Genomic DNA, 14823 nt, shown 5'->3' with positions numbered 1-14823 from the left:
GTTTTCTGCAATATTTAGTAACATCATTTCTTAATGTACTTTATACTACATGATATTATTTAATGCATTCTAATTTTCTAGGCATTATGTGACTGTTCCTATTAAGGGTTTGATTTGCATGTTGAAAGTTGGTTAAATGTAGACTTTATAATGGATGTGGTTTTGATTCTGCATTGTGCATTTTGGAAAACGTTCAAAGGTTTTTCTTCACGTAACGTGCTCTGTAGAGCTAAGATGTCAATCCGAACTTCATCCCATCTATTGAGCATCAATCTTATGGGATTTGTGGTACAAGAATAAATATTGTCAATGCTTTCTAGCAGTTAGTACATGTAAATTCAAAAGTTGCAGGATGCAGGTTGTTGGGAGGTTTATGCATCTTCTAAATTCACCTGTTTACTTTGTTTTTGGTAATATGCTGTGTTCCAGATATTAATAAACCAACTTTATTTTTATAAATACATGTATATATAAAGTTTCTATGGTTTGACACATTTTTCCTTTAAAATGAAAATCTTGGTGGAGATTGCTTTTTGTTCTGTCTTCCTGGCCTCTACATACTGCACCATTAGGAAAAAAATTAAGATGTGACCTGTAAACCAGCAGCATAGCATTTAGCCTGTCAGCTTTTAGTAATTCTTTTAAAGCTTTAATTTGCACTGCACAGATTAAACTTGAGCAGTACGAGTCAGTTGTCTAATGCATACCAGTGTTCAGATTTGATGTTGTTGGTAAAGTATTTAAAAAAATCGTAGATAGACAAGAATAGAACTGAGCATACAAGAGGAAAAACAAATGCTGTCATTTGGGAATATCTGTTTTATATGTATGGGGGAAGAGTTAATTGCCATATGAATTTCGATAGTGTCATCTGAACTATCTTAAACTGAAAAGAACAGTATGTTCCCTAAAATGTGAATGTAAATCATATGTTTGTAAACATCAGCGTGTGTGAAAAATCGACTGGATTGATTTTTTTGGAGATCCACGTGTATAAGTTAATAATATGTGATGGTCTTAGGGAATATGAGACTAGTTCATTGGTTATCCTATTTGGCATCATGTAGCATTTGGGGATATATAGCGATATATTTTAGAAATATTTTGTAAAACACCCTGTAACACTTGGATGGCTGCAGCTGTCATCTAATTTTTTCTGGATTAAGTTTGGTCAAGAAAGAAGCTGCCTCATTTTCTGGTTGTCATTTGCCCAGGAAGTAAAAGCAAATTGTAATGAGGGAATCACAGCAGGAGGACTTCCTAACAAATGAGAAGCATATATTGACTGACAGCCAGCATGCCATTTCAGTGATAAATGTATTTTTATACACTGCTGTTCAAGGTCACTTTGTGCTCTCATTGTATTCTGGCTATCAAATCATGCGATTCACATTTTAATACCAAGTAATCATAATGATTGATGCAAAATTATATTATTGGAGGATTAAAAATTGTCATATATTCTATTCAGTTGTAAAAATATATAATACACTTGCTTTGACTCTATCCTGTTATTATTGAGAAACCATTTGGATGACAGAAAATTTTAAAATACAACTTTTGTTCTTCCTTCTTAATACTGGATTTCATCTTATTGCAGTTAACTGAATTATTTGAGTAAACTTATGCATTTAATTATTTAAAATAACTTTAGATTTGTGTCTGGCTTTATTTTGAAAACTTTCAAAGTAATAGAACATATATATATGTTTTAAATCACATTTAAATGTTTGGAAAAAACCATATTGGAAAAATATTTTTGGTGTGAAAATGATAAAAACTTTAAACACCTTTTAAACACCAGAAACATGTTTAATTTGAGATACATTCTGGATAGCTTCATGCTATAAAATGTGCAGTAAGAGCATAAAATAGTGTTAGAAAATGTGATGCTTTGGATAGGTTTGGGGTTTTTTTGGGGGGGTGAGGGACAGGGGGGGAGTTGTTTGTTTTGAAGAGGAGCAAGACCAGAAGATATTAATACAGTCGATATAGAAAATGAGCTTTCTTAGCAAAGCCATCACATTTGATTATTCCAGATTGTTGTTTACCTACAGCAATGTACATGGATGGACATTGATCAGTAGGTTGTATATGTTTATAGAATCTAGACTACACAAGAAAAATGGGCAATCGTTATTGTTAGTGGCATGACAGAGGTAGAATGGGGAAAAGGGCTTTTCCATATTTCAGTGAGAACGTAGGCCATCAAAGATTAAAGTTATAAAAATTTTTTTTTTCAATTCAGCCATTATGATAATGCAAGAAGTGTACCACTTGTGGCCAACCCTTTGTACTAGAATGCTATCCAAAAATATTTTCAGTCGGATTTGAGATGAGCTTGTTTTTTTTAAGTGAATCCTTCAGGACATCCTTGGTGCCACTAAAATAGGAACCTTAGCTGTTAACTATTTTTTTTTTTTTTAGTCATAAGGAATAATAAAATGGCAAAGAAAACAAAATAAATATATTGAAGGCTGGAACTCAAAAAATTTCAAGCTTTGCATCACTGGGAATCCAGCATACCTATGTATTTTACTTTAAATATTTTGTATGTAAAAATATCTGTTAATATTTAAACCCTCCCAGTGATTGAGTAGGTCAGTGCTGCTGCAATTAGAAAGCAACAAATTGTTTATGTTGGTGTGTTTTAATACATAGATATTGACAACAGTAATCTCTAAAGATCAAGAATTTTTGGATCATAAACATCTTTACACTGTAGGTTAATATATATATGAGGCACAGCTATAGCAATCTACTCTTTGAAATCAAAGATCAGTGATATAATGGGAAATTGATTGCTTCCTATCATCTTTTGTAGATCTTGATATATACCAGTCAATTGTTGATATATATCATAAGCATTTATAGAGATCTCAATTACCAGTTAATTAAATTATGTATTCTGAAATGAGCAAATTGGCCATTTGTATGCTACAAAACAGTACAGGAGTGCTATGGAAACAGAACTATAGATGGCTTCCTGTACTTTTCACCATTGCTCAAGCTTTGATGATTTGTGGAATCTCTTAAATTCACCATAGTAGTTTAAACAGCTATACTGAAGCAGCCCTGCACAGCCTGCAAGGAAAAATCCATCTCCTTTAAAAAAGAATCCATTTTTAAAGTTTGTTGATCCATTCTTAAAGTTTGTTAGTGACCTTTCATCTATTCTTGTGACCTCCTTTTGGATCATGACCCACGGCTTGAGAAACACTGATCTATATCATACATGTTTGTAACTGGATGTGTACACTTGCAATGACATATATGAACAGTAATTTCTATGTGAGGCTGCTAGATATAGTGAGGCCATTTAGGATGTAGTGGTTTCATTAAGCCGTTGACATTCTTATAAGTCTGTGTTTTAGTCATCAAAAGTTCCAACTAGATCCTGGATTGTTCCCTGATGTCCAAAAAGGAGTTTTAACAACAAATATTTTTTTCATTGTCAACTGAATGAGAAGTTGTATCTATTGTATCACCATCACTACCCATACTGGCTAGGTACAGACAGACAAAAAAACCGAGGCTGAATTGATTCAGTCTTTGCAGACTAGTCTAAATTGCACAGATTAAACTGAAACAAGTGAACAGACATTTACCTTTGATTCAGGAAATGCAGCCACATGCACGGCTCTCTGGCTGTGTTCACTTCCTCTTCCTGCTGCCGCCCCCCCCCCCCCAGGCCTTTGGGATTTGCAGTCCAGAATTACAGCAGCAGGACTCTGCAGGGTTGCTCATCATGTCTTCCTGCTTTCAGGTGCCTCTGGGGTTTGTACTCCACATTTGCAACCAGCAGTGAATTTGAGCAGGGGAAGGGGTGTTTAATCCCTCTCCCTGGCCCCAGATCACAGCCGGGGTTTGCCTGAGGGGGCAGTCCCCCAAAGACTGGGCTGCATCCCCAGCCAGGCTTGCCCCACCCCTCACCCCTTTGTCAGCCAGCCCTCACTGCTCAAGCTAGGAAGCAGAAGTACAGGGCCAGCCTTGCTCTCAGGAACAGACAGCACAGCACAGCCCAGGGCTGGAAAGCATGCTAGGATGCCAGGGGACTGTGATTTATCTTGAACCAGGAAGGGGTCTGGTACAGAAGTTCCCTAAACTGGTTTGACCCAAATCAGTTAAGTCTGATAATACATTCAAGCAGGTCTATCCTAAACCAGGTTCAGTCATTTTGAAACGTGTTAATGTACACTTAACTTACATTCTGCTGCAGGTTTTAACCAGTTTATGGTTACTTAAACTGGTTTATGTGCAGCTTCTGTCCCTAGCCACTACCATTACATCCAGTTTGATCAGAACAAGAGTGTCAAACATACAGCCCACAGGCCAGATTTAACCCACAGAGCCATGTTGCCTGCCCAGCAGGGCTTGCAGAGGGGCTGGAAATTTGGGGGCAGAATGAGTGAGAGTGAGGCGTCCTGCCAAAATCTGGGGTATGGAGCATTTTTGAAGATGCATGTCAGCAGTGGGGCACAAACAGCTACATTAGCCCCTGTTGTCACCATCACATCCAGATCTACCCCACAGGGAGCTCTGCAGTCTAGGATCCAATGAGTTTGACACCCTTGAATTAGAGCAAACCCTCTATCTGAGGCTACTCCTGATAGTGGCTCAGACTTCAACTAGCACAAACTACATCTGTTTACTTATTTAACAGTACTTCCCAAAAGGAGCATATTGTACTTGGGCTCCATCTGGCACTTTCAGTATAATTCCAAGAATTGATTTAGACTCCCAGCTCCCAGGTCGGGGTTCTGCGTATGAAAAAAATCTCTGCACTTTACCTTGACAACGGGAGGTTGCCAGTAGAAGCCTTTGAGATTGTTTGGCTCTGTTTGTGAGGAATATTGAGACATGGGGTCTTACACAGAAACCTCTAAGGAGGATTACACACAGGTATGAGTGGTCACCTATATTCAGTTTCTCTGTATACCTAGATGGGAGGGAGAAGCCCCCAAATACTCATATATTAACATGAAACCACAATGTATAGAAGGTTGAAAATCATTGATCTAAAGCAGTGATTATCAGCCAGGGTGCTGGGGTACCCAGGTGTGCCGTAAGGTATGAGGACATAAGCAAATAAGCATAGGCTCAGGCTTGTCCCTGCCCCCACTGCCACCCCTATTGCCCAGCCTCTTGGAAAGGAGGTAAGCATTGTAATATATCAATTAGTTTTTTAAATGAGGTATCACTCAATTCACAAAAGTTATGAAGTGGTGCCTTGAGTCCAGTGAGGAGGTGCCTCAAGTTGGGAAAGGCTGAGAGCCACTGATCTAGTGGATCTTTCTTTTTTGATGACTCCTGCTACCTACTGATAGGGGGAGGGAGGGGAGAAAGGACAGGGTTTTTGCTGTTTTTCTAGCCACAAATTGAGCTATGCTGTGTCTACAAGCTGAGGTTTCCGTGATGGTCAGGTGTCTTTTATTGTCACCAAAATGTCACGTGTGTGTTGCACTCTTCCAGGCATTGGCTTTGAGATAATGACCATCATGACCTAGGCTACAGTACTGGAATTTTATTTTGTTTAGGGATACTAATGAAAAATGTTGTAGGTTGCTGCTGTTATAGAACCTGGTAACGTGACAGCTGAATTGCCTTTTATTAAAATCATTGTTAATCCACGGTAGTTGTTAATCTCCAAGAGCTTCAAAGTCTTCTAATTTTGAAAGTTCAAATAGCCAATCTATCAGATAATTGACTTATTCTGTACAACTAGGCAGAAGTCAAGAATGGCATCTTTTTAACTTTCCAAGTTACAAGTAGGAGACAGGGTCTTCTCAGTGGTTTGTGCCTGTAGAATCTCTTCTTGTTTGATATTTGGTCAGAGCACATTGGTAGAACTTTTCAAATTCAGTTTTTCCCCTTTTAATACGTTGAGGTATAATACTTCTGTGGGATGGATCTGAGCATGTATCTGTCCTTGATAAGAAATATGTTCATTTACCTCTTGTTAAGTTACCCACAGAATTTTGGGAATACGTGCTGATCATGCTGGTGGCAGAGGTCATAAAAATATTAATACATTTCTGCAATGGTTCATTAGTTAATTAAAATGATTATTTTAGTTGATTATCAAAAAACTGTAATATGTATGAAGTGATGCACAATATTTAACAAAGAGCGTCACATTTGACAGAAGAATTCACCCCACCTTAGAGTCTGATAAATACTGGTCCTTGAAATAGGTTGCTCTTAGCTTTAGTATATTGTATGCCACAGAATAGCAACAGTGGCAGGTGCAGAAGTCAAATAGTCTCCCAGGACCATCCCCCATTAAAAAACAGTTGGTAGGGCAGAAGAATACTACAAACAGCTGTGGTTTGTCCCACCGTATCTCCTGTTCAAAATAAAATATAGCCCCATGCCAGTGCCACAGTTATATTTCACGTATGTTATATGTTTTGCTTTCAATTAATTTACTTCTTCAGAACAGCAAAGATCCAAATGTATAAGTAACCCAAAAAGCAGGCTTAAAAATAACAAACTAAATATGGTCATAAATATATAAAAGACTAGTAAACTAAGCTAAACTACCAAGAATAAAAGCTAAATGTGATTTTGTAACGTGATTCCCATCCTTCCATGCAGCTTTTAGCATAGTAATAAAATGCCTTGCTAGCCATCCAAGCTTAAAAACAAAGTGCATTGGTTCAAACAGAATGCTGTTGATTGAGCTATATGGATTTTGTGATATGCTTATTTATCTGACAAGTTAATAAAAGGGTGAACATTGCCAAGTGCCCATTGAATAACTCACAGAAAAGGTAAATCTCTGTTTTAAAGGATTAACATCAGCTAGAAAAGTCCATAAATTAAAACATCAAAGCAATTTGGCTCTCTTAGGGATTGTAGTTATTTGGATAAATTGTCAGTGGTTAAAGAGTGCAACAAGTGTGGTAATGCTATTGATTTTCACCTTTGTATTACCAAAACATTTTTCATTGACAAATATTAATTGCTTGTTAAGTGCTAAAGAGTTTGATGGTCTAAGTATTGAGTTCTATAATTAATTGGCCTTTTAGTTTTCCTTATCATTAAGCAGTAGTGATTACATTAAAGACACAGGGGTTTGCTTAAACTGACACATCTTATACATGATATACATTAAGAATTTTTTATAATAGATTCTTAATATAAGCCTTCTTGTAGCAGCAGTATATCTTGCTTCCTATTGTAATGCAATCTGTTGTAAGCTCTGACTATCAGTCGTCAGCTACTCGCATGTAAGTCATTCTAACTACAGTTGTTAAGCCTGTGACAGACCCAGTTTTGAACAGAGGGTGCTTGATAATGTTGCAATTTAAAGCACTGTGAAGTTTAAACTGGGCACAGAGTATAAGCAATAATAATACTGGGTGGGTCTATATGTGCTATTAATTTGCTAAAAGCTTACTGTACAGTAAAATACTGTGCAGTAAGTTTTCCCTGGGAGCGCATCTACATGTGCGCCGGTCGGGAGCAGTTCAGTTCTGGGCTAATCCTACCCTGCTCTGCTGCCCTACAGCAGCCAAGGGGAGATCCAGGCTCCCCGGGGACCAGCCCCAGGCTTGCAGGGGGCACCAGGGTTGGGCCAGGGCTTCAAGATTTGGAGCTGTTCTGCCTCCATGGCAGCTGCCTCCCAGCCCCATACCCCTGCCCTGAGCAGCTACCTCCTGTCCGGACCCCCCCTCTGAGATCAGGCCAGGGGCTGGGACACTGTCCCCTGCCCCAGACAGCTGCCTGCTGCCAGCCACCACTCTTATATTGTGCAGTACAGCATCTCATGTAGACGTGCACACGTTTCTTTGTCAGAAACCAGTTTGAATTGGTTGTTCATTTCTCAAAGTAGCATCTTAATTGCATTTGTCTAGACAAAAGACATATTTTCAAAATTGGTGTAGGCACTTATGCTAAATGTGTCTCCAAATTATGCAATGTGTATATTGTTTTTAACTAGTTAGAAACTTGATTCTGTGGTCAGTGATCCCATTTGCTTCATGGATTCAGGGCCAGCCTTCAGTGGCCCTACCTGCAGAAGTGCTGAATGTCTGTGACTTCCACTGAAGTTAAAGGGTGCTCAGTCTCAGTGCTCTTGTTAATTTGTTTTAATTGGCTTTCACTAAGCATCTACACTTGGAAAAAGCCTGTTGGGATTCTGGTTGGAAGTTGCCTTCAGTGTTATCCTCTCTTTTCGTGAGTCTCCAGGATCTATTCGAGTCTTCTTGCTTCTTCTTTGCAGCACATTTGACAGTTCCTGTTCTATCTAAAATAGTCCAACTTTAACCCAAAATCTTACTTACTGCAAACTCTTTCCTTGGCTTCCTGAATAGCCGTCTGACTCCATTTGCCCCCCAAAAAAGGAAATGGCCAAAAACATCTTTCTTGCCTAATTTTCTGATTGCGTAACTTGGGCCCTTCACTGCCTGCCCTTGCTTTGGTTCATCAGCTTCAAGTTTTCTTGCCCTATCATTTAAGTCCTGTCACAACTTTTTACCTTTCCTTACTTTTTCAGTCTTCTTTTCCCTGTGACTAATTTATCCCAGGGTCCTCCACAGCTCTTTCTGCAAATGTTTCCCTCCCTCCTTGTACAGTCCCTTGTTGTGTATGGAACAGTCTTCCTGTGGTATCCATTATGCCACGTGTATATGTAATTGTGTATATAATATAATAACATGCATATAATATTATATACACATATATATTACATATGTTATACGCACATGGGTAGATATATATATATTCTCCTGTAAATCTGTCTTTAAGAACAAACTTTTTAATGACTTCTATTAGAAATAGGCGAATTAGTAACTATTAAAATATTCATAGTTACCAGGAAAAAAAATTGCAGTTGTGTATAAAGATCTCAAATTTGTAACCCTCTTGCCAAGAGGCTGCTCAGGTCTGTAGTATACAACTGAAACTGTATCTTAAAATATACATGAAAAAATATGGTTCAGTGTTCTGTTTTTGGAGGGGAAAAAAAGCCCTTCCACTTCATCTGCTGCATAAGGTTTGAACTTTTAATTAACATTTATTTTGGCAATGGTCCAAAAGATTTTAATTGCATGCTGCTAGTTAAATCAAGATTGGACGTAAATGATTATGTCGATCGGTGGGAAAGGAACAGTGCCTGCAAGCTTTGTTGTATCCCAAGAGCTTTCCCATTTTCAGAAGGGCAGCTGAAGCTAAAACATACGTGAGTATGTCCTTTGCCAAGAGATACAAACTATCACTGCTGGGCATTTGAAAATGAGTCTGTTTTCTTGTTAATTCTTGCAGGGATTTATGTATTTTAAAACACATTGTGCTAGCATGTCAAGGTATAATACACCTAGAATGTGCATTTTTTTCATTATCTCGTGGCTAGTGTCTTCTGAGTAATGTCATCTGGACATGCATAAGAAGTGGAATCCCAATTGTATAAATGCTGTTATATAGTGCAGCATATACCTAATTCATGGCATAATTCTGAAATGTGCCAACTACCTCTTCAGGAGGCATTAAGACCACATCCTAGTCCATCTATCAGACATCTAAGGACTTAACTTCTCTTCATCACAAAATAACATCTCCCTCTGAAAACTGACCCTATTCCACCTCTAAGACATCTGTGCCTCAGAGTGTCTCAATATGCAATTCAGTGAATTCCCAGAGGCAAATGCTTTTGCCCTGTGAAGATGCCATGTGCCATATTGTCAGTTGTCAGTTATACACTTCGCTGTGTGAGGATCTGGTTTCGTCTGATATGTTAAAAGGAAGAGCACCCTGTTGGCATCCAGCTCATAGAGAAGTCATTGGCCACTACACTTCACTGACAGCAGAACTGATATCCATTTAGAGGGGAAGGACTAGTGGTAGTGCCCATCTTTTCTCTGGTTATTCCCCTGGACCTGAGACCTGAATTTTAGGCTCATCTGAGCCACAGAGGCTGTCAGCACACAACTTCCATTTCCTAAGAGTGCCATAACCAGCCGGCTGTGGACTAGGCAGGACTGAGGACAGCCTTCATCCTGCCTGTTGAAGTTGGCCCTCTGGGTGGAAAGGAATGAGAGTAGACCAGAGGAACCTGACTCTGTAGTCCAGGTAGGAGAGTGTTCTTCTGTGGAGAAGGAAACTCATTTTGTTTTTTACCCCAATGCTGGTTTATGTATTATGTAATTTTAAAAAATCACTGTGTAGAATACAAAGCCCTCAATGCCTTAACCACCACTAACATCCAGCATCAAAGAGATGCTATGAACTTTTTTTTTTTTAGCTAAGGATTCAGGGACTTTTGCAGAACTTTGTGCTGCCCCAGATGGAACTGGATGGAGGTAGACCTTATTTGCCTATTTTGGAGTGCTTTTCTTTCCAGGCCGCTATGGAGATGTGTAAGGAATGTAGAAGTCCTAGCAGTTTTGTGGCTTCTGCCTGAACTAGAATAGGATCCTTTTAAATAACTTAGACCCCAAAAGCTGTTGCAAGTGCCACTCAAATGTCTTAAAGGCAGAATAGGATCTGGGCTGAAATGTTCTCAACTCTGAGTGAGGCAGTATCTTCCTGAAAGTGTTCAAAAGCTTGCACGGTCAGCATGTTTCAACAAAAAGATTATTGCGTTCAGTGTTCTATTGAAAGTAAGCGTGTGGTTTCAGTTTTCCTTCCTATTAAACACTTGTCTGCTTCACAAAGCCACCATTACAACTGGCACTAATTTCCTTGATGTCCCTCTCAGTAGAGAAGCACAGTGGAATAAGCATAGTGCTTTAAAATACTTTCTTACCTCAGGGGATGTACAAGTCAGAGTCCAAACATATCAGTATGGAAATTTGGTGTGTGTTATAGTTTTGTGTGCATGGTACCTCTGTATCCATACTCTGGAAAGTCCTAAATCCTGTTGATCAGAAATGTTTTTTACTAGTATTAAATCCACTAAAATATTACGAATGTTAAACATCAGATTGCATTCTTATAAAGTTGCCGTATAGAAAAGGATATAGTATAGGCCATGCAAAATGTTCCATGATGAGAACCGTGCTAGTTTGACAAGTTTGCTTCCCTTTTAACAAATCACTCTGTGCTTCTACTTTAATTATCAAGCTGTCAAGTAAACACCTAGACGTGCAATTAAAAACTAACTTTTTAACGTAACTATAAAGAAAAGGTGTTCCAGTTAAAGATATATTATGTTCTTGCATTTGACAAATGGCTTGCTTTTGATTTACAAACTGAAATTTGGCAAGAGATTTGTTCATAATAATTTAATTCAGTTTTATGTGCTATGAAGCTATTAGCACATTTTAAAAAAAGTGTCAAGATATTTAGAAGTGAAATGTATATACCTAACCTCTTATCTGTTCATTGCTTCTAATGCCTTCCTTGGTCTAGCTGGGCTGCTTATGAGATGATTTCCAACATTTCCATGTACATGACAGATTCTTAAGACATCAAATAATCTTTCCTTGTCATTTGAACAATTAAGCGTGTAAATAGCCTATTTATGCAAAAATAGATTCCTTGTCAGAACGATGGAATTATTTTGTAGAATTTACAGCTCCTGTACTTTTTCTGGACAGAGGCCAAAATTCAAGAAACTGCTCATGTGCCTCTAAATCCATGACTAGCAACAGTTATGAACAGCTGTAGCACCTTTTGTCCTGTAAGCTTGATCCTGCATTCCTTGAGCATTCAAAATTTTCATTAAAGTCTATGAGAGTTTGGTATACAGAAATATAGGCCCAGGTCAGGTCAAATACAGTGAGGTATAGCCCATGATCCACTAAATTGTCACTGTGAAAAGCAACTGTGATAAGGAAACTAGTATTTGGTCAGAAAGCAAGAATGGGTTCCATTTGGTTCCTGCCCTGTTCTTTGTCTCCTTTCCTTGGTATTCTCCCCTCTTTCTGCTTTTTCAAAGTCAAGTAGAGCTTGGAGCACACTCGGGGACAGAAGTGCAGCTCCTTGCTCACCTCAGGGGGAGGGGGTCTCCAATTTACCTGTCCCACCATTCAGCAGGGGCTGAAAAAACCTCAAACCAAACGACCTCTACTCCCTTTCCCCCCTCCCATTCTGAAAACAGGTCAAGGCCAGGAGATCGCGCAAACAGAAGTTACAGAAGATGCTCTGCTTTGAAACTTCTTCATCTAACCCCACATGCAATAAGTGTTCAGTTTTTCACCCAATCAGCCTTTTTTGAAGTAGTCTGCATCCATGCACTTGTGTTTGGTCATGGCTGCAAACCTCTTTCTGTGGCCAGATTGGGCAGACATTGTCAGTTCTGTCTGCACCCTAAGTATCACTGACCTACTCCTGCAGGTAATTAAGGGTCTTGATGGAGATTCGGTGTTGGAGACTTGTCTGGAGAACATGAACAATTTGATGGTTCTGAAACAGCCAGTCTCCTTGGAAGAATTAACATTTTCAGTTTGTGTCCTGTCAGTTCACTTTCATTTGCTGATTCCATGAGATTTGCTGATAAAGAGTGATGTTGAAAACATACCTGCGCATTTTGGATATGAAAGAAGGCATTTAGACATAGAAAGGAAAAAAATATCTTGCAATAGCAGTTTCCCAAAGTGCAAATGGAGGCCATTTTGTGTACAAGGTGATGCTTGCTAACACTTTGTAGATACATTTTAGGGGCTTGTTAGACAATTCAGTCTAGAGTTTTTTCTCATTAGCAGTTAGAATTTGTAATTAGAATAGAAATGTTCTTCCAAGTACTGAATGCTCTTTACATAACAGAGAAGGGAGTGTGCTTATTGTTTGTAAGCTTCAAAAAGAGTGATTGCTGTCATGGTAATGACTAATAAATTGTATAATAATATTTTAAATTTAAATATAATTTGTCATATGTTCTTGCTTAAGCATATTCCTCTCATGTAATGATAAATGCCCAGCATTAAAATGAGACACATTGATGCTGCCTATTGTATTGTATCTTGTCCTATAATTTATTTTATTTTAATTTGCATTAACTCTTCTATTCTACCGATTCTTTACTTAACGTGTGTTTAATTGTGGTACATAATCATGAAGCCATAACTAACAAGAATTATACCTTGAAGGTTTCTGAGCCATTCTGACTGCACAAGCCCTGAATAGAAACAGACTCCACAACTGTCCTGTTGAGTAGAAAGATCAGCTGAAACCCATAAAAACTGTGCCCTGAGTGAAGTGCACCATCCTAGAAGAGGTCTTGCCCTCTTCTCTGCTGAAAATATCTCATTAAAGGACTGTGGTAACCAACTTCAGTAGCCAAAGCATAAGTGGGAGAAAAAAGCATCATTAATGAGGAAAAGGGCATTTTTTGGTTGTTTTTTAAAACAGCAGTACTAAGGACCTTGGGAGGGGAGGATTGCCTTGACTCATCAGGAGAAGGTAGCTCCAGCCTGAGTTATATTGGAAGTCTCTATTTCAGGAGGGTTCTGTTTACCATTTCTCTCCCTAATGTTGCTATTGCTATTTCTCCCATAGTAATGAAACGTCTGGGCATTCTTTCTTCTTGGGCTAAAAAGAATCAAAGCTTAGTGAAAAGAAGGCTTTCTTTGCTTCTTATGCCCTGCATCTCTACAAGTGTTTGCCAATTGACAGAATGTCACTTACCCAGTCAATAATCGGTATCAAGGTGATAGAAAATGTACCGAGTATGATGTGTGCCTCTCTAAGAGTCAGTTGCTGAGCCTTACATACTAATCAAATAGGGTGGAGTCTGTGATTGCAGTATTAGATGTGATTGTTCTAAAGCAGCTATCAGCTGATCTCCAAACTAAAATTAACCAGTGGCTATTACTGAAAACCACAGCAGTAGGCAGGAGACATTTTAACTGAATAGTCCAAGGGATCCACAGTTTCCATGGGCTAGCTGTCACACCGGCTGTTTTCTCCTTGGTAGCATAGTACCTTTATGTCCAGACAGAGAGATTATTTTTTAGCTGTATGCACAAAAGAAAAGGTGTTGTGGGGGATAAAGTTGGGAAATAACGTGCAAATGTATAGGCCCTCTCTAGGAACTTAGTGTACTTTGCAAATAAGCACATTACAGGTGATAAACTCCACTGGGGTTCAGTGAAAAAGGATGAGATTTAGAATTAGGGGGGCAAAAAAATGAGGCCCTGAGGAACTCTAGTGTGAAACACTCATTGTGTAACTGAACAGCATCATGCAGAATGTCTTGTTCCTCAATCGCCGGTTCTGTTGTATTTACAAAGTCTAGGGAGATGATCGTCTCCCCAAGAGACAAAGCTGGGCAAGTGTAGATCTGTTCTTTATGCTTGGAATTTTTCTACCCAAGGTAACTGTATAAGCAGATTCTGAATCTGAACCCTAAGAGGATGGCTCTTTACTGCAAAATCAAAAAAAGTATAGAACCCTCTTCTTCTCATTAAGCCAGCAATTGTAAAAGTTTGAACCTTTTATCCCACTCCGACAAAACTTTTTAGAATACCTGAAAATGGACAAATGTTCACAAGTTTGTGTAAAACCACACTAATTCACATTACCAACAGCAATGACCAGACTTTTACTTCAGTATCCCTAATTCATGACTTAGGTGCAATGATACAATAGTAACCTGCCCATACTGTGCCTGACCTCAAAATAAAGAATGACTTTCTGCCTCCCAAGTGCTCTCTGCCTTACCTTTCATTAGTGCTAAATCTGCTCTAACTTAAATACTGAAACTACATTGGTTTTCAATTTCTCAGACTTGCCATTTGTTCATATTTAGTTTTTAACTTACAGTGATAACCCATATTTATCCATACCTATAATATTTCTGTAGATGCCTATGCTCTTAAAAGTGCTTGTGTAAAGTATCTGTAAGACATCATAATGGTGTTGAATAATGAATCTTCTTAT

General features: G+C 38.6%; 1 protein-coding gene across 1 annotated transcript in view; it reads left to right on the top strand.

The window, feature by feature from the left end:
* Positions 1-14823, top strand: part of WDR7 (WD repeat domain 7) — a 400912-nt gene that overhangs the window by 374237 nt on the left and 11852 nt on the right. Inside the window, exon 27 of the mRNA XM_019518172.1 lies at positions 3331-3351. Coding sequence (XP_019373717.1) covers positions 3331-3351 — 21 coding nt within the window. The remainder of the gene's footprint in view (positions 1-3330; positions 3352-14823) is intronic.

The sequence above is a fragment of the Gavialis gangeticus genome, unplaced genomic scaffold (genome assembly GCF_001723915.1).
Source record: "Gavialis gangeticus isolate Ggan-Ray unplaced genomic scaffold, GavGan_comp1, whole genome shotgun sequence".
Lineage (NCBI taxonomy): Eukaryota > Metazoa > Chordata > Crocodylia > Gavialidae > Gavialis > Gavialis gangeticus.
Note: the sequence above shows the minus strand (reverse complement) of the source record. Positions and strands in the feature narration are given on the sequence as shown.